The sequence below is a fragment of the Astatotilapia calliptera genome, chromosome 8 (assembly GCF_964374335.1).
Source record: "Astatotilapia calliptera chromosome 8, fAstCal68.1, whole genome shotgun sequence".
NCBI classification, from domain to species: Eukaryota; Metazoa; Chordata; class Actinopteri; order Cichliformes; family Cichlidae; genus Astatotilapia; species Astatotilapia calliptera.
The window spans coordinates 831,671-852,059 of record NC_137429.1 but is presented as its reverse complement, the minus strand read 5'-3'; the positions used below and the strand labels follow the sequence as shown (position 1 = coordinate 852,059).

The 20,389-nt window shown below is 45.5% G+C and overlaps 1 protein-coding gene across 1 annotated transcript; it reads right to left on the bottom strand.

Annotated features, from left to right (window-relative positions):
* Positions 1-4,821: 4,821 nt before the first annotated feature.
* Positions 4,822-18,492, bottom strand: LOC113028016 (stonustoxin subunit beta-like). The gene is made up of 4 exons (XM_026177937.2): positions 17,607-18,492; positions 16,492-16,591; positions 6,691-8,154; positions 4,822-6,511 (listed from the first exon to the last, which is right to left on the bottom strand). The coding sequence occupies exons 2-4, from the start codon at positions 16,580-16,582 to the stop codon at positions 5,970-5,972; spliced, it is 2,097 nt and encodes a 698-aa protein (XP_026033722.2). The 5' UTR covers positions 16,583-16,591; positions 17,607-18,492; the 3' UTR covers positions 4,822-5,969.
* Between the last annotated feature and the right edge of the window lie 1,897 nt (positions 18,493-20,389).

Here is a 20,389-nt window from a genome sequence, read left to right as displayed (position 1 = left end):
CCCCACCACCACTTCCCCTGCCGGTGGCGGACTCCCTCAGGTGTCGGTGTGTTGGTGGTTCTTTGTGTCTGGGGGTGGGCGTCCGGGTACACACCGGCTCACTCCTTGGCGGCCGCTTGTCGGGGCCTGGGGCCTGGGGCTCGCTCGGGCCCCTTTGGAGGTGGGGTGCCCCCGGCCTCTCGGCCTGGGGCTCGGTCACTCAGGCGCAGCTGGGGGCCGGCGGAGCTCACGGGCGCGTCACTGCAACTCCCCCTGACTTCTGCTCCGCGGCTGCTGAGTGAGCCCTCATCTGGGACTCTCCTCAGCTCTTACTGGAACAGTGGCGCAGCTGCCCCTCTGTTGGTCTTCCATGGTCTCTTGTGTTCTGGGGGCCTCTGGATGTCTGGAGTTTTGATCTCCTCCATACCTGCTTCACACCCTGGAGGACAGGGCTGTGGCCCCCCCACACTCCCTAGCAGATCATTACATGGAGAAACCTTTGGAATGCAAGCATGCTGATCCACACAGGTATGCACACATGGGTATTCACAGACGCGGACTAAAGCTTTCTTGGCTGCTGCCTCAAAGCACACTGTGCGCTGTCTATCTTGCGTGCTGCACAATATCGTTTATTATTTAGTAAATATTGATATCTATGACTAGCTAGTTTATTGTGATGGTGCTTCGTTTTCTCTATTATTATGTTGCTCTTTGTTGTTTGCTGTCTCCTCTGTTTGTTTTTTTTGTTTGTTTTTTTTTCTCCATACAGGTGACCCAGGAGTTTTTTTTTTCTCTCTCTTCCCCCCCCTTCTCACCGTCTCTTCTCCCCTTTGGTTTTCTTTCTTTCTCTCCCCCTCTCTCTCTCATTCATTCCCCCTGTCCTATTTATTAAAAAAAAAATGACAAAGGATGAACTGAAGCTCTGCCATCACGTAATGTCGCATACTGCTGTTTCTGATGTCATTTAGAAAAAAAAAAGACTGTGAGTGTGTTTGATGAAGCTCTGATACCTGATATGAATCATTATCAGATGCATGCTGATAATAAATGAGAAGTGAACGTCTCTTGTTGTCTCCTGTGTCATTCCTTGCTGCCCTCTAGTGGTCACAGTAACAAACTACAGCTCCACCTTCTTCAGGGGCAAAAATGCAAATATTAAGTTTCCAGATTAATTTAATATCTATTATCAATAATAAATCTATTACCCATGACTTCTCATAATTGCACTCTAGTATTAATGCGATGAATATACACAATGCTCATGGCTCCACTCCAGCTAGAAACCCTGCCCTCAGTGTTATGCTGCGTGAGCCACAGATACTCCAGCACCAGGGGAGCACCAGGCGCCTTAAACAGAAATAAACTGATCTTTTCAACATAGTTACTCAGCAGAGTGAGGTGGATCTCCTGAGTGCAATGTGTGATGTTGTTGAGTCATGTGCCATTCAGAGCAGCAGCAGTTGGGTGAGGGGAACCAGTGGGACCCCCAGCTTTTGGGCAAGGGTCTCATCCAGAAAACTCAGCTCTGCTCTGGAGTCAATGTGTCACAATCTGGCTATGAAGCTGAACATGGAGACCTGGCATACATAGAAGAACCTGGAAACATGACATGAACATAGCAGACGACCCAGTTCAAGACCTTCTACATTATCTTCTGTGGATCCAGCTGTGCATGTTCCTTGTTCAAGTTTGCTTATTTCTTTCCAAACTGTTGCTCTACCTGAGCTAGAGAAGCTCGAGTCAAATGCTAAACCATGTGGCTCTCCAAACAACGACATTCCTCCATGTTTTCTTAAAGAGGTGTTTCCTCCCGTTGGACCACATGCTCTGAACTTAATCAGTACCAGCCTCTTGTCAGGTCAAGTACTGAGTGAGTTTAAGCATGCAGTTCCCCGCATCCCTTCAATTATGACAAACTGTAGACCCATCTCTAAGCTTTCTTTTCTGAGTAAGATCCTGGAAAAGATTGTTCACACCCAGCTGATGGACTATCTAAATGTTTTTCAAACTCCAGAAGCTCTTCAGTCCGGTTTGAGCCGTTTCACAGCACGGAGACAGCTCTCATAAAGGTTATGAATGTCATTTTGTTAGCGACTGGTAAACATGCAGTGCTTGTTTTGTTGGACATGACTGCTGCATTTGACACAGTGGATCATGACCTGCTGATCTCTCGACTACAGCATTGTGTAGGAATTTCCAGCTTGGCACTTTCATGGATAAAATCATGTCTCTCTAACAGGAGCTTCTGTGTTGAGTTGGGTTCGGCTTCATCCTCTGTGGCCCCTCTGCCATGGGGTGTACCGCAGGGATCTATTATTACGCCATTACTGTTTCATCTCCTGCCACTGAGTGCGATCTTAAGAAAACAAAAAGTTTCATTTCATCTATATGCTGACGATTGCCAGCTTCATCTACCTTTCAGTCACTCTGATAGCTCCCCGATTGGACTCCAGCTTGATTGTCTTAGCGAAGTTAAGTCATGGATCGCCCTAAATTTTTTACATTTTAATGAACGTGAAAAAGAGGCAATTTTATTCCGTCCCAATTGTTCCCCTGGTACCTCAGATGTTGACTTTGCTGCTCTGACCCCTCACCTGAAGAACTCGATTACTAATCTTGGGGTAAAAATCGACACTGCACTAAGGCCACGTATATGGGGTGGTGAAATCTTCATCCTATCACCTCAGACGTCTGTCGAAGGTTAAGCCTTTTCTTTCCAGGTGTGATTTGGAAACTGTCATTCATTTCTTTTTACAACACAAAATTAAAATGTAACAGTTCTTCTAAACAACAAATATTTGTGACATTATTTTAAACTGTTCCAAAGAAAGTAAATCATGTTTACTCACAGGTACAGTTACACATACACTGAACAAAAATATAAACTCAACACTTTGGATTTTGCTCCCATTTTTCATGAGTGTTAGGTATTTTAGTACCATGGTAGCATTTACTGGATATTGTTTTATAGTGACATTATGCAGGAAAACTCTGTCATTCAATAAGGCCCCTTTGTTTTAGTTATTTTTCTCTTTGACCCAAGAATTGATGTGTGAGAATCACAGGCTGGTACAAGGTTGAAATACCACAGAGATCACTCCCTCAGCTACATTAGTTTCTTAATCTTTTAGACGCCTGTTGAAGGCCAAATGGTTTGTTTCAGATTTCACTAATGTAAGAACTCTTCGTTTTGTGCCTTGAAAATATGTCGCTGAGATAATCACAATTGTAGCTGAACTAATAAACTACACAAAGGGTGCTTCTTCACCCAAGGGCAGGAAGACGCTGCCTTATCTTGGTCTGTACTGGTTTAAACTGATAATCTGCTGTCTCATGAATTTTACCCTCTATATAAACTGTTGTACTTGTGAATAAAGTTGAGTCACTTTGGGAAGACAACCTGAAGCAGTCTCTGTTTTCTTGTTCTCCCAAGCTGCTCCCGAGCTCGTATTAACACGCTGAATGGCATGCTTGAATATTACTTGAGAATATATTTGACTGTGTTACAGACTAAGGGACATTCTCTGCTGATAGGTGAAGGTACATTCTCTGCTGATAGACGTCCACGCCTCGGAGGAAGCCGATCCACGGAGTAGGCCCTGGAAACAGTTTCCTTCAATGAGCTCAACTCAAACATCTGAAAAATTTTCTACATACACAAAAGACCCATGAATCTGAAATATTGTTCTTAAATCTGTCTAAATCTGTGTTAGTGAGAAGTTGTTGTCAGGATAATCCATCCCTCCTCACAGGTGTGCCTTAGACTGCCCATAATAAAAAGCCACTCTGAAGTACGCAGTTTGATCACACAGCACAGTGCTGCAGATGTTGCAGCTTTTGAGGGAGCGTGCAGTTGGCATGCTGACTGCAGGAACATTTACCAGAGCCATTGCCTGTGAAATGAAAGTTCATTTCTCTGCCATAAGCCGTCTTCAGGCGTTTCAGAGGATTTGGCAGTACATTGAACCGGCCTCACAATTGCAGACCACATGTAACCACACCAGCCCAGGACCTCCACACCCAGCATGTTCACCTCCAGGATGGTTGACCAGGTGGAGACCAGCCTCCCGGACAGCTGCAGCAACAATTAGTTTGCATAACCAAAGAATTTCTGCAAAAACTGTCAGAAACCGTCTCAGGGAAGCTCATCTGCATGCTCGTGGTCCTCATCGGGGTCTGGACCTGACTGCAGTTCGTCATCGTAACCGACTCGAGTGGGCAAACGCTCACATTCGATGGCGTCTGGCATGTTGGAGAGGTGTCCTGTTCACAGATGATTTTACTGTTCAGGGCAGATGGCAGACAGCTTGTGTTGCATCAGCGTATACGACAGTGAGTTCCAGTTCCTGCCAATATTCAGCAACTTTGCACAAGTATTGAAGAGGAGTGGACCCACAGCCCACAATCAACAACCTGATCAACTCTATGTAACGGAGATGTGTTGCCCTGTGTGAGGCAAATGGTGGCCACACCAGATACTGACTGCTTTTCTGCCCCCACCTTAAAGCAAAACCTGTGAGGAGGGATGGATGATCTTGGTAAAGGAAAAGTTCTCACTAACACAGATTTATAAAGATTTGAGATTCATGGGTCTTTTGTGTATCTACAGGGTGGGCCATTTCTATGGATACACTGTAATAACATGGGAATGGTTGGTGATATTAAAGTCCTGTTTGTGGCACATTAGTATATGTGAGGGGGCAAACTCCTCAAGATGGGTGGTGACCATGGTGGCCATTTAGAAGTCGGCCATCTTGGATACAACTTTTGTTTTTCAATAGGAAGAGGGTCATGTGACACATCAAACTTATTGGTAATGTCACAAGAAAAACAATGATGTGCTTGGTTTCAACGTAACTTTATTCTTTCATGAGTTATTTACAAGTTTCTCTTTGTTCACAACCATCGACATGTCGAAGAGGTTAACACGTGAGGAACGGATCGAAATCGTTAACAGCGTGTTGGGACTCTGGGATGGATTCTGGGTCATGGTGGGAAGATGTTCTGACACACTACCCAGAGCTTTCCCGAGCGGCACATATTGATTATTTTAGGACAAAGAAATCAGAAAAATATAATGCACTTAAATGATTATGACAGTGATTTGGTTCAACGGTTGAATAAGGCATCTGCACTCAGGGAGCATCTTGATTCGAGATATTTTCTTGGCTCACAGAAAGGACTCAGACTCCTGTTGCCTCATCATCGACCTCGATCTGCCAGTGTTAGCATCTAAATGTACATTACACATGTTACTGTTAATAAGAACCCAGCAAACACTGAACCAAGTAAGAGAAACTGAAACCATCACATCAGGAATCCACCCCCAGCAACATTTTTTTAAAAGACTGCTCGTGCTAAGTGTGTTACTCATACCCAGCGTCCCCATAACGATAACAGCAGTTTTAATAAGAGAAAACAAGTATTTAATTATGACGTATTAGAGTAAATATAAGATTCCCTCAGTAACACCTGTTATAATGCGATTACACTGAATTATCCATAAAAGCCCTTAATAATGATTTCATGCTATGTGAGTCATAAAGCTGTGATAAAGACCAAGAACAGTATAACAGTTCACTATCATTCTAGAAAAAATAACATATACAGCAGCGAGATAAACTCAGACTAATGACAGTCCACATTTCTTTTTCATTACGTGGCCAGCAGGGTACATGTTTGGGGTTTTCTTCTGTAAGTGATGCCCTGTGAGAACAAGACAATCAGCAGGCTGAAAGGAGCTGCTGAGGTTAGGCCACCGGGTACCACAGAGGACCTTCTGAGGTCTGGTAGAGTTCAGGGACGGGAGGAAGCTGCTGTTACCGGGCAGACCGGCAGCATGGTAGGCAGGGTTTATCTCGCTGGTGCGTGAAATAATATCCCAGCACCAAAGATGTAAATGTTTGCTTGATAGAATGAAGCTAAAGGTATTTTTCGAAAGCATGATACTAAATGTTTCTAACTCTGTGTGACTGACTCTGCTGCTCTAATTAAACTGGGCGTAGGGCAGCATAGTTGGTTTTGTAATAGACATAGAGGCCTGGGTACACAGCCTCTGTGAAGGTGGTGCGGAAGGTGTAGAAGTGACTCAGTGTGTTATGGGAGACTTTGTAGAAAGACAGAGTGCCAGCAGGCCAGTCAAGAAACACTCCGACTTTGCTGCAGCCGGTACTGGGAAGACTTTCGCTCCACACTTTACCATTATGCCAAGCACTGAGCTCTTGCTCGTACACACCAAAATACCAGGATTTGGTATTAGAACCGAGCCCTGCATCGTCACTCTTCCCCTTCCTTACAATGCTTTGGTACGTAACAGCTACACCAACGTTATTACTAGAACCAGTACTCCACTCCACTTCCCAGTAATGGCACCCAGTCAGCCCCTCCCTGCACAAAACCTGAGTCTTTGTATCAAACCTCTCAGGACAATCAGAATAAGTCTGCCATGCTCCACACGTTGCCTTCTTGTTGCCCTCAGACAGAATCAGGTAGTTGTTTGCAGTGTTTGGGTCCAAGGTGAGATCACAGGCGTCTGAATGACAGAAAAAGAGTCACTTACTAATCATTATTATCCACTTTAGAACACCAGACTCACATACAATAATGTCAGCATGCACATTAAGCCTTTAATAATTCTAATCAGCATGCTAATTAGGAGTAAAAATTATATTATTGCTGAAAGATGACACAAGTGGATTAAAGTGGACTTACACCAGATTAGATTTTGTCTGTCTTTAATGTTTTCCACATCAGCGACAGCAGGCTTTGAAAACTCTTCAGTGACCCGACGGCCCTTCCTGTAGTGGTAGATGGTTGCTCCTTTGTATTTCTTATTTGTTTCTGATGCCACAATGAAGCTAAACCTGCTGCTGCTCTTCAGGCCTTTGGCGATGCTGCAGAACTCTTCAGCTTTCTGTCTCAGGTTGGCTACCACTTCAGCTGAGAAGAACCAGTGGTCTTTTGTTGGTGGAGTGAAACTGTCATGACAACGCAAGTATTTGTACATCTGGTCCAGGTAGGGGTCGTCGGTTTCCACAGAGGTGAAAACAAAGCTCAGGACATCGTCTACATCCTGAGCAAGAACCGCTCTGTCGAACTCGGACTCATCTTTAGTGATTTCTATCCCCTTCATTGCTTCCACACAGGACCTGATGACGTTGATTTCTCTCTCTGTATTATCTAACCACTTGTCTAAGTTCTCCAGACTGAATGGTGACTTCTCCTGGTCGTCTAAGAGTTTCTCCAGTGAACTGTCTTCTTTACCCTCAAGAATGGAAGGGAATGTCTCCATCATAGCCTGTCTCATCTTTTTTCCACTATCTTCACAGAGGTTTTGGAAACGCTTCAACTTTATGTGAATCTGTGGAAAACTCTGAACCACGTCTTCATCCAGAGAGTCATTGCATCTCATTTCCATTTCTTTGATGATTTCTAGAGCATTCTCAGCTTTCCTCAGTAACCCGACACAAATCTCTCCCTTCATCTCTTCAGCGGTTGGGTCCAGTTTCTTCAGCGGTGTCAGCCACACTTTGACAGGAACTGTTTTCTCTCCATTTCCTCCAAGGAGCTTTGGAAGCTGTGAGTAGGTCTTCACTGCATCTTCAAATGTTGAAGGGTTGCTGTCGAGAATGAAGTCTCCGTAGAATTTGCAGGAGAATTTATCAGTCACAGCTTTTTCTTCTTTACTCTGCTTGACGTCAACCTTTGCCTCAGAACTATATACAATGATCATCTTAACTGCTGCCTGCATGTGGACCTTCGTCTCCTGAACACTGCTGCTCTCCAGCTTCTCGCTGTCAAACACAAAGAAAGCATGTGCCCCATATTGGATGCCTGTGACTACGTGTGTTGCGTTGCTTTTCTTAATGACGTCTTGTATTTGTGTGGTTTTTGCTTCAAGGTGAGTCATTGCCAGCCGTTCAAATGCAGTCGTAGCTTTGAACTGAAGCGTCACTCTGCTCTGGTTCTTGAACTTCTTGTTGTCATTCAGAAAGCTGCAGGACCCACTCTTTTCAGTCAGTCCACACAACCAACTAGTTTTAGAATATGTATCTACATCCAGCAGAGAAGACTTGGTCTCAATGGAGTCTGATGTAGTAATTTCGTAGGTGGTGCTGGCCTGATTCTGCCTAGTGCTGTACCTTTTAATTGTTTCTCTGTCCCACAGAGTGAAATCTACAGAAAACACAAAAAGGAAATGTTTTTGTGAAAAAATTATTAACATTTCTGTTGATTCAGTAGGAATAAAGCCGATGAGCCACACCATGCAGATATGGGAAAGAGTTTTTGGAGGTAGGGTAAGGAGTGAAGTGATGCTCAGTGAGCAGCGTTGTGACTTCATGCTGAAAAAGAGCTACAGATGGCCTGTGGCATTGACTTCCCAAGTCATGCACCAGTACCCCGGAAAGACTCCTCCTGCACCAGCTCTGACCCATCAGACCACATCAGGATCACCTTCAGTTTGCATACCAGCCCCGACTCTGCGCTGAGGCCACCATCATCTACCTGCTCAATTGTGCCTACACCCATCTGCTCCAGATGTGAGGGTCGTGTTTGACGTTTCCAGTGCTTTCAACAGTATCAGGCCGACCCTCCTGGGTGATCAGCTAACAGTGATGCAGGTGGATGCTGCTCTGGTGTCCTGGATTGTTGTTACCTGTTGTTACAGGAAGATCACAATATGTGCGTCTTCCACATAGCGTGTTTGACAAGGTGATCGGCACCACAGGGGACCGTCCTCTCCCCCTCCACCCTCTACACCACAGACTTCAGCCACTGCACACAGACCTCCATCATCAGTAGGGTTTCTGATGACTCTGCGGTGGTTGGATGCATCAGTGAGGGTGATGAGTCAGAGTCCTCATCACCCTCATTAGGGTCTGAGAGGTGAATGTTGTCCAAGATAAAGACAATACTGGACAATACCTCCCACCCACACCATGACATGCTGGGCAATCACAGGAGCACGCTCAGTGAGAAGCCGAGATTACCCATAATGCACCACAGAACGACCATTATCCTTGATCAATGGTCTTTGATCAGTGATCTTTGATTAGAGGTTGTTGATCAATGATCATGACAATTTGCATATTAATGATGAAGGAGCTGACCTTCCAGCCCATTGTTCCTTCAGTGGTTTCAGTCATTATACAAATGTCCTGTTTATAAGGTTGAAACCTGCAGTCAGCTGAGACTGAAGACGTCACCTGATGATGATGATGCGTTTCTCCCACTGAAAATATCCAGATGAACAGAATCAAGCTTTTGGGTCATCTCACAGTTCTTGTGTTTAGTGCTGACAGCTTCTGACAAGAAATTCTCCTTTCTGCTGTTCAATACTGAAGAAATGTAAACTTTTTAAAATGATGCCAAACTGCAAAACTCTTAGCTGTGTCTCTAATCAAACCTCTGTCACCTCAGCAGCATCAGGTAATGCTCACCTGCTGATTCATGGTTTTCTTAGTTTTTGTTCTACTGCAGAATATTTTCAAGGTTATCTGCTATAAAAAGTGAGGACAAGAGAATCTCCTTCATGTTTTTCTGTGTTTTATCCTCAGTTACTTTGACACAGAGGCCTCTGCTGTGATGCTCACACCTCTGATGAAGTCTCACAGTGTCAGCTTTGGTTTATACGTATCCACATTTTTATATCTATGTGATATTTCTGTCTGAGTCAAAACCAAATCAACTCACGACTCTGTGAATCTGACTCGAATCAGTTATAGAAATCGAAATCGATAGCCAGCCCTGTGATAGGGTGCCAAGAAAGGAACTGCAGTACCAATGGAAGCTTGTATGGAGTTTTTAAAAGCCTGGTTTAAAAACAGGTTTAGATGTGATGTTATAATCCAGGGGTGGGGAACTCCAGGCCTCGAGGGCCGGTGTCCTGCAGGTTTTAGATCTCACCCTGGGTCAACACACATGAATCACATGATTCGTTCATTACCAGGCCTCTGGAGAACTTAAAGACATGTTGAGGAAGTCGTTTAGCCGTTTAAATCAGCTGTGTTGGATGAAAGACACATCTAAACCCTGCAGGACACCGGCCCTCGACACTGACAAAAGTTTTGTTTTTTAACTGTTTACTGAAGCATATTCCAATTATAGCTTTAAAATGGACATGGGCATAATGTGCAGACACTCAGTTTTACAGCACAGTACTGCAGCTTTCATTCCAGGATATCCACATTCAAACTGTCCTGGTGTGATGGTCCGGAGTCTGTGGACTCCGTGTTCCTGTTTACATTTATTAATATTCTGTGGTTTTGTTTATTTTGGGCTGTTTGTAATTATCCTTAGTGTTTTGTGTCCTCTGTGCTCTCCTGTTCCATGTTTCGTGTTCCTATGTTCTGTCTCCCCAGTCTGTGTTAAGTTTGCGTGTTTAGAGTTTTGTTGGTGTGTTTCCTGTTTTATTTTGAAGGTCCGTTTCTCTTGTCAGTGTTTGTAGTTTTGCTTCCCCTTGTCTCGTTATGTCCAATTAATCCCAGTCGTGCCTCCCTCCTGTCTTCCCTGATTGCCCTGTGTGTATTTCAACCCTGTGTTTTCTCGTGTGCTCTGCAGGTTTGTTTGTGTATTTCCCTGAGTCTCCCTGCATCTCCTTTTCAGGGCTGTTGCTGTTAGTTTACTTCAGTTTAGGTTATCCTCGGGTTCTGTTTCATGCCTACTGCGTTTCTATTTATTTCACCTCCCTAATAAAACTCACTTGCATCTGAAAGCTGCCTGCATCTTGGGTCCTTCATTAAATTCCTCACAGCTTGCCCTGCTAGTCGGGACAGCTGGTGCCAGGTGTACTTGTGGACATCTTTAAGTTTGAACATATCCCAGGGTCTTGCTCTCAAGTGAGGGGAAAGGTGAGCGGGAAATGGACAGACGGATTGGTGCTGCGGCTGGAGTGATAAGGATGCTACACTGTCAGTGGTCCGAGAGAGCTGAGCGTTAAAGCGAAACTGACGATTTACCAGGTGATTCACATCCTTCCCCTCACCTACAATCAGGACTTTTGAGTAGTGACTGAAAGAACAAGATCGTGATTACAAGTTTAGAAGATACGCTTTCTGCCAAGGGTGGCTGGTCATTCGAGTAGAGCTGCTGCTCCTCCACATTGAAAGGAGACAGTCGAGGTACTTCGGGCATCTGCCCAGGATGCCTCCTGGGTGAGGTGTTCTGGGCATTTTTCTGGCCATGTCATATTTTGTTCAATTTAATTTGATTTATGTAGCACTAAATTCTAAATTCATGTATGTATTATTGTAGGGTCTCCCTTACACATAAAGCGCCTTCAGGCGACTGTTGGTGTGATTTGGACTGTATGATTAAAGCTGAGTTGAAATTGAATTGAATTGAATTGAATGTGTGTACTGTCCGGTGTTGGTCAAGTTACTTGAAAAAAGTAATTAGTTACTAATTACCGATTACTTCTCCAAGAGAGTAATCCCATTACTTTACTGATTACCTGATTATTTTGTTTTGCCTGTCCTGTTTGGTTCTTTTGCATCAGAATTGTTGTCTAAAGGCAAAGAAAGATGCCCGACGGATTTACTTTACCAAATGGACCATCCCAGCCTTGCCGTAATGGTCCATTTGATTCACCTTTTATTGTTTATTTTATTTCTTTTTTTATTTTCACTTGCTAGATACGGGACAGACTTGAATGAGGAAAAGAAAAGGGAGAAAGGAAGACGGGGAAAAACAGCGGGGAAGAGGGACGGGGATAAAGGGCAAAAAAACAAAAACCAACTAAATAAGCAGACAAAAAATACATCTATCAATCACCTGGATCACCTGTTGAGAACGAAAAAAGAAAACTAGCAGAAGAAGACTACAGCAATAGAATAAACAACATCACAATGATATATGGGAATATGACAGTAAATACTAAATGTTAAACATTATTGTGCAGCACATAAGATCAACAGAACACAGTGTGCTTTGAGGTAGGAGCCAAAAAGGGTGTAGTTTGTGGGTGTGATCACCCGTGTGTACACCTGTGAGCATGGACGCGCTTGTTTTTTAAAGGTTCCTTCATGTAATGATCTGCTAGAGGGTGTGGGGGGGCCACAGCCCCGTCCTCCAGGGCATGAAGCAGGTATGGAGGAGATCAAAACTCCAGACATCCAGAGGCCCCCAGAACACAAGAGACCAAGGAAGACCAACAGAGGGGCAGCCGCGCCACTGTCCCAGTAAGAGCTGAGGAGAGTCCCAGATGAGGGCTCATTCAGCAGCCGCGGAGCAGAAGCCACGGGGGGTTGCAGTGACGCGCTCGTGAGCTCCGCAGGCAGCCAGCTGTGCCTGAGTGACCGAGCCCCAGGCCGAGAGGCCGGGGGCACCCCACCTCCGAAGTGGCCCGAGCGAGCCCCAGGCTCCAGGCCCCGATAAGCAGCCACCAAGGAGTGAGCCGGTGTGTACCCGGACGCCCATCCCCGGACACAAAGAACCACCAACGCACCGATGTCTGAGGGCATCTGCCACCGGCAGGGGGAGTGGTGGTGGGGGGATATAGGCCTCCATACCTTGGAGGGCCTGAGGTGTCCCCAGAGAGGTGGCGCCTGATACCCAACCTGACATATAGACACAGACATACAGGCACACACAGATACAAACATCCATTCCCACCCTCAGGCTCTCATATGCACTTACTCCACACTCAACCAACGTGGAGACAGACATAAAGAGACGCTGTACACACGATCACACTCCCCAAGCGTACTCTACGAACCGGGTCTAGGTACCCTTGCCCCTGGAGGGGGGAACTGCACCCAGACCCAGGTGGTGTTACCCTTTTCCCTGCGGTGGGGGGAGGCAGACCGCCCCGACTTCGCAGCAGCAGGGAGGCCCCACACTCCAGACCGCAGTCGGACAGCCAACTCCTCCTTCTAGCCCCCCCGCTCCAGCAGGTCGCAGAGAATGGGGGTGAGAGAAGACTCCAAACCTCCCTCCACCCGCTCATTGTAGTGTTGATGCATGTGTGTTCTAAGGTGCATTTAAAACCCAGGAGGGCATGGAGCTACCTGCCAGAGAGCAGCAGGTAAGCGCATGGTCCCTCCTGCTAGCCCTCAATGTCTACGTGTATTTAACATTGAGAGGTGGGCAACGATGCCAGGGGTGGGGTGTACACCCTGATGGTAATTTGGACTCCGTGTATAGTGCCCACCCCCAAGATCCTATATGTATGTGTAATGAGAGTGTGAGTAATGTGAATGTCTAAGTTGTGGGATAAAATTGAGGCAGAGGCAGCCAGAAGGGGACAGAGGGGGGGGGGGGGGGTAGCCTCCTCTGCACCCTGGTGACATACCCCTACTCCAAGGCCCTGCATGTGTGGGTGGTTGTGGAGGAGCGGGAAGAGGGAGGCAGCTGGAGATGGGGAGGGAAGGAAGGGAGGGGCAAGTGACCCCTCCCTGGGGCCAGCTCCCCCGCTGACCCCAGTAGGCACCCCCATACTCCGCGACCCGCCAGGGAAAGGGGGCCCAGGCCCATCCAGACCGGGGCCCAGTGCAGCAGCGCCTCCCGGCCCCACAGAGCCCGGGACAGTCCACCCAACCCCACCACAGAGAAAACTGCACCCACCCCACCATCCACTCATCTTCCAGACTACATAAGACAATAAACACCCAGGCTGAGATCTTCCTCCACCTCTCCTGTATCTCCCCCTCCTGCAGAGAGAGTTCCTGAGGAGAGGAAAGCTCCTGCAAGATGTGACAATCTCCCCCACCGGTCCAAGAACCCCCCAGGTGGCTCGATGCACTGGCGGCACCCTGCGCCAGGGCCAGGCCCCAGCCCAGAGACGGAGCGCCCCCAGAACCTCACGCCCATCCCGGACCCACCCAGGGGCAGCCAGGCTACCAGGTCAGTAACCCACGTCCGTCAGCACAGACCCTCCCCTAGCCCCGCTGCACGCAGCCGCGAGGAAACAGTCACCTGAGAGCCAACAGAGCCCTTAATACGCCATGACCGCTACCCCGGGTGAGCCCCCCAAGGAAGATGGTCATGGGGAACCCCCCGACGCCCCAAGCCTGTCCCTACCCCCACACCAATCACAACAGTGAAGGCGGGACCAAACTATGACCCCCCACCCCCACTAGGTGATGGAGCTGATCAAAGGAGCCCAGAGCAATTGATCTGATGTGGTGGCAGAGGCTGTATCAAGACTAATGTAATCTAATAGATCATTTCTATATTGGTTAGAATTAAGATTATTTTTATTTTTCCAGTTCATGAGGACTGTTTTCTTGGCTATGCATAGGGCAGTGAAAACCATATGGGCGATATTCTTTTCTGAAGTGACATTATCTAAGCTGCCCAACAAACACACTAAGGGGGAAGTTGGAATGTTACATTTCAGACACTTCGATAAGTCTTCACATATCTCGCGCCAAAACTTCTGAACTGGTGGACAGAACCAAAGAGCGTGGATATAATTGTCCGGTGAATTGGTTTGGCAGTGTGAGCAGTTGTTGGTAGACGTAAAGCCCATCTTGAACATCCGATGACCTGTATAGTGCACTCTATGTAGTATTTTGTATTGAATTAATTGAAGACTGGGATTTCTAATTAGATGAAAGGTTTTTAAGCAAATCTGAGACCAGAAGTTTAGGTCTAAGTTAACTGATAAATCCGCTTCCCATTTTGCAATAGGAAGTGATATTGATTCATCTGTTTTAGAAAGCATTCTGTATATTTTGGATAGTAATTTGGGGGGTTTAAGAGTAAGAAATTGAACCACACTTGGTGGTGTTTGTAGTTCAACTTGACCCGGTTTAAATTTCTTTTTTACTATGGATTTAATTTGTTGATATTCTAAAAATCTTTTCTTGTTGATCCCATATTGTGTAACTAGTCCGTCAAATGAAATAAATTCTGTTCCTTCTAGTATATGTTCTAAATATTTGATTCCTTTATCACTCCAATCTGAAAAGTTTATCATATTATTGTTTTGTAATATGTCAGGGTTGTTCCAGATAGGTGTACGTTTGCATGGGATTAATGAAGACGCCGTCAATTTTAGAAACTCCCACCATGCTGTCAGAGAAGAGCTGATGTTGATGCTTTTAAAGCATTCATGTCGTTGGATGTTTGAGCTGATAAATGGTAGGTCTGAGATCTCTAGATTATTGCAAAGTGCTTGTTCTACATCTAGCCAAGGTTCATCTAAGAAGGTATGTTTTAGCCATCCTGAGATAAACTGAAGCCTGTTGGCTAAGAAGTAGTGCTGAAAGTTAGGCAGTTCTAGTCCTCCTTTATCCTTGGTCTTTTGTAGTGTTTTTAAGCTTATACGTGGGGGTTTATTTTTCCAAAGGAATTTGGACATACATGAATCTAGAGATCTGAACCAATCTTGTGGCGGTTTAGTTGGGATCATTGAGAATAAATAATTTATTTTTGGTAAGACCATCATTTTTATAGCGGCAACCCTTCCTGTGAGTGATATGGGTAGACATTTCCATCTAGCCAGATCATCTTCTACCTTCTTTAAAAGTGGGATATGGTTTAATTTAGTTAGATCTGCAAGCTTGGGAGTTAGGGACTTAGTTACTTTTTAAAAACATTATATGCAACCTGAATACATAATAAAGTTACAGACCATCCATCCATCCATTCACTTCCGCTTATCCTTTTCAGGGGCGCTGGAGCCTATCCCAGCTGTCATAGGGCGAAAGGCGGGGTACACCCTGGACAGGTCGCCAGTCTGTCGCAGGGCCAACACACAGGGACAGACAACCATTCACACTCACATTCATACCTAGTGGCAATTTGGATTATCCAATTAACCTATCCCCACAAGTTACAGACCTTTCAGCCCAATTCTGGTTTTTGTGCATAATCCATCATATAAAATGTAATCAAATGAAAAAGTCTCTTTTTAAAACTTGTTTCATTAGTTTTAATCTTTTAACTTTATGCATCAAGCAAAAATGTAATTATATGCAACTGTCTTTGACTTGAAGAAATTCTTTAACATTTAAACCTGTTGTCTGCATATTCGGAGAGAAAATAAGAGAACGATCTTTTGAGTTTGCACTCTTTCAAATAGATGCAAGTCAAACACAGCAGGAAATAAATAAAATCAAAGACTCAGCAGGCTTACAGGAAAGTAACTGTAATCTAATTACTTTTTTGCAATAGTAATCCCTTACTTTACTTGTTATTTGAAAAACATAATTGGATTACCGTTTATTTACCGTACTGCCCTTCTCTGGTGCTGTCACAACTAATACCAGTAACAGCTCCAGTATGACAACACTGATGAAGAAATGTACCACAGAAGACGTGATTTCCAGAACCTTGAGCTGATTTTCCATCCTGCTATATTTATGACCGTGTGTCTGGATCCTGCCCAGACCTGCACTCTGCTGCATTTGATAAAGACTCTGTGACACAGCAGCTATTAAAACAACTGCTTCATTTATTCATTCAACAGGCTAAAGGAAGCCATCTGTGCCACTATTCAGAGTCAAGGTATAAAGACGCTCCTGCAGAAGTGATTCCAGTGAGTAATTCATTCATATTCACACTTACCTGTGTTCAGTTTATCTCTCCTTGCATCGTAGAGCATCCCCAAAGCAAAGGGACGACTCAAAGCAGCGACCGTCACCTGATCTGAGGCCATGTCTCCAACCTGAGAGAAACAATCCAGCAAAATGCATCAAAACCAAATATTTCTTTATTTATTTCCAAACTGGTCGTGCAGCACAGTTCATCGCATTCTTTTCAAATTAAAAACCATCTAGAGCAGCACACATTGATCCACATTCATGTTTTGAAAAACAATGGCGAAGTTCTGATCTTGGTGACATCACAGCACGATGGTTGCAGCCATGGTCCTGAAACAGGTTCCTGCATCAGTCAGTGTTTAAATCTTTAAATGGTTTTGATCTCATTAGACAAAATTTGCAGATCTCAGTGAATCTCTTGTGACTACAAAACACATTTTCCAAACTGATTCATCTCTCCGGCACGTCCTCCAGGTCGTTCTTAAACACAGTGCATCAAAACTGCTCACTCGAGACTGATGAGATGAACCTGATATAATTCCAAGGATGATTCCTCAGGTAGATAAAGGAGGAGGAGGAAGATCACATGGACAATAAGATGCTTACATGTCTCAAAATATGATTTATTCATGTGAAAAGTGTCCTCTTCCTCTTTCTGCACACACAAAGTAATGTTTCCTTGATCCATTCCACCTGCTTTTGTCTTATTATTATTTTGATGGGAAACTATGATTTGAACATTTATTTTTAATACTGAATTTTGTGTTTAGAGTTGAGAGAAAGAAATACAAAACTCAATATTCAGGCTTAATTTAATTGTTCTCAGTTTTTTATTCGTTATTTTTAGCAGATTCCTTTTTCTTCCTCTCTGCCTCTCGGATCACTTCCATCATCACGTCATCGCCGAGTTTCAAGACTTACACCTGTAGTTGTGTTTCTGATTCATGTGTCACGAGTGAATCGCAGTAAAAACTTGTTAGTGAGTCAGAATTTGCAGAAAGTGGGATGAAACAATTTTCACAACCTGATTTACCAAAACACGATGAAACTATTTAGAACGTGAAGAGCATGTCAGAGTCAAATGAAATCGTCTCATTGTACAGAAGACAGAGCGAGTGAGAGGAGAGCATCCCTGATTACCTGCTGTAGGTGTGCAGTCCTCAGTCTTCTTGGCTCGCAGCTGCAGAGTCCCGTCACACCTGCAGGTTATTTTATAGCTGATAACGAACGCCTCCCTCCTCAGACCCACCTGAACACGTCCACCTTTTTTTATCTTCAGTTTCTTATTCAACAGGTTCCTGTGCAGGGTGTGGTATTCTGGAGAAAGCCTCCTTTTCTTTGTGATTTTCGCACAGTTTGGAGTCTGTTAGTGATGCAATAATGATAAGTGGTGTAATAACAAGTGTTTCCTTTTTTTTCTTTTTCTTTTTTTTCGTGTCCCGTTTGGATCTTTAGCATCAGAATTGTTGTCTTAAGGCCAAGAAAGATGCCAAGTGGCTTTACTTTACCAAGTGGATCATCATGGCCTTGCCATATTGGTCCATTTGATTGACCTTTATTATAATTATGAATTTATTTGATTTGATTTTCGGTTCTTACAGACGGGACAGACATGACTGGGGGACAGGGAGAAAGAATGAAAGAAAGAGAGGGAGAGAAAGAAAACCAAAGGGGAGAAGAGACGGTGAGAAGGAGGGGAAGAAAGAAAAACAACAAAAAAACAAACAAACACCTGGGTCACCTGTATGGAGAAAAAAACAGAAGAGAAAGCAAACAACAAAGAGCAACATAATAAAGAAAACAGCACCATCACAATGAACTAGCTAGCAGTAGATATCAGTAGATACTAAATAATAAACGATATTGTGCAGCACACAAGATAGACAGCGCACAATGTGCTTTGAGGCAGCAGCCAAGAAAGCTGTGGTCCGCGTCTGTGAATACCCGTGTGTACACCTGTGTGCATACCTGTGTGGATCAGCATGCTTGTATTCCAAAGGTTTCTCCATGTAACGATCTGCTAGGGAGTGTGGGGGGGCCACAGCCCCGTCCCCAGGGTATGAAGCAGGTATGGAGGAGGTCCAGGCCCCAGACATCAAGAGGCCCCAGAGTACGAGGACCCAAGAAGGACCACCAGGGGGGCAACTGTGCCACCCTCCTGGGAAGAGCTGAGGAGAGCCCCAAATGAGAGGTCACCCCGCAGCCACGGAGCAGAGGCCAGAGGGGGTTGCAGTGGTGTGCCTGCGGGCTCTGCCGGCAGCCAGCTGTGTCAGAGAGGACCGAGCCCCGGCTGGGCCCCTTCCCCACCCCCCGGAAGGGGCCCAGGCGCCAGGCGCCAGACCCCGCCAATCGGCCACCAGGAGTGAGTTGGTACATACATGAGCACCCAGCCCCAGACACCAAGAACCACCAACACACCAACGACTGAGTGCCCTCAGTCGTTGGTGTGTTGGTGGTTCTCCGGCAGGGAGTGTGGTGAGGGGAGATAGGCCTCCGTACTTTGGATGGCCTGAGATGTTCCCAGAGAGCCTTTTCCTTTTTTGTTTTCTTTAGGTCACGAGCAGTTGTCCAAGCATTTCACTACATATCGTACTGTGTATGACTGTGTACGTGACAAATAAAATTTGAATAAAATTTGAATTTGAGAGGTGGAGTCTAAGACCCAAGCTGACATATAGACACAGACGAACAGGCGCACGCGGACACAGACGTGCATTCCCACCCCATATACACAACCAAATACTCGGCACTCACCCAACGTGTAGACAGACACAAATAGACACTGTGCACACAGTCACACTCCCCAAACATACTCTATATCCCAGGTCCAGGTAACCCCGCCCTCAGAGGGGCAAGCCGCACCTAGACCCAGGAGATGTAACCCTTCTCTCTGGGGTGGAGGCAAGCGGACCACCTCCTTATCTGCAGTAGCAGGGAGGCCCCGCATCCCGGACCCCAATCTGACGGCCAGCACCTCCTCCCAGCCCCCCAGCTCCGACGGTTAACAGAATGGGGGTGAGTGAAGACCCCAAACCTCCCTCCGCCCGCTCATATATGTACCGGTTCACTCCCGGTGGCTGCTTGGCGGGGTCTGGCACCCGTGGCTTGTTCGGACCTCTTCCAGGGGGGTGGGGGGCCCTCGGCCTCTGGGCCTGGGGCTCGGTTCACTCTGGTGCTGCTGGCTGCTGGCAGAGCTCGCAGGCACGCCACTGCAACTGCCTCTGGCTGCTGGGTGACTCGTCATCTGGATCTCTCCTCAGCTCATCCACACACTGTTCATAGACATAAACTACACCTTTCCTGGCTGCGACCTCAAAGCACACTGTGCGCTGTCGGTCCTGCGTGCTGCACAATAACATTCATTATTTAGTATTTACTGTTATTTACACTTAGCTGGATTAATGCAATGGTACTATGTTTATTATGCTGCTCTCTATTTTTTCTCTTTTTTCTCTTTTTTTCTCTCTCAACAGGTGATCCAGGAGATGTTTTTTCTTTTTAAGTGCCCTTTCTCACTGTCCCACTTCCTCTCTGTTTTTCTTTTCCTTCATCTTTCTTTCTCCCTTTCTTATCCCCCAGTCATGTCTGTCCTGTCTGTAACGACTGAAAATAAAATAAAATAAATAATAACAACAAAGGTCGATCAAATGGAACAATATGGCAAGGCCGTGATGATCCACTTGGTAAAGTAAATCCGTTGGTCATCTTTGTTGACCTTCAAACATAAATTCTGACGGCTAAAGAACCAAACGGGACAGGCAAAAACAAACAAACAAAAAAAAAAAACAACATCTGCGTAAACAAGCTTGAACGTTTCAGGTTATGTTGTGAGTGTAAGAACACCTACAGTGTTCCCTGGAATAACGGCTGCTGTGCCACAGAAAGCAAATCAGCGGTAATCACTTCTCAGGAACTTTGCACTT

Excerpts from the sequence above, each read along its gene's own strand:
- LOC113028016 (XM_026177937.2), bottom strand. The coding sequence starts at position 16,582 with ATGGCCTCAGATCAGGTGACGGTCGCTGCTTTGAGTCGTCCCTTTGCT. Across the intron at positions 8,155-16,491 it reads GAGAGATAAACTGAACACAG|ATTTCACTCTGTGGGACAGA; the intron begins GTAAGTGTGAAT and ends TGTTTTCTGTAG. Across the intron at positions 6,512-6,690 it reads CAGACAAAATCTAATCTGGT|ACGCCTGTGATCTCACCTTG; the intron begins GTAAGTCCACTT and ends TCTGTCATTCAG.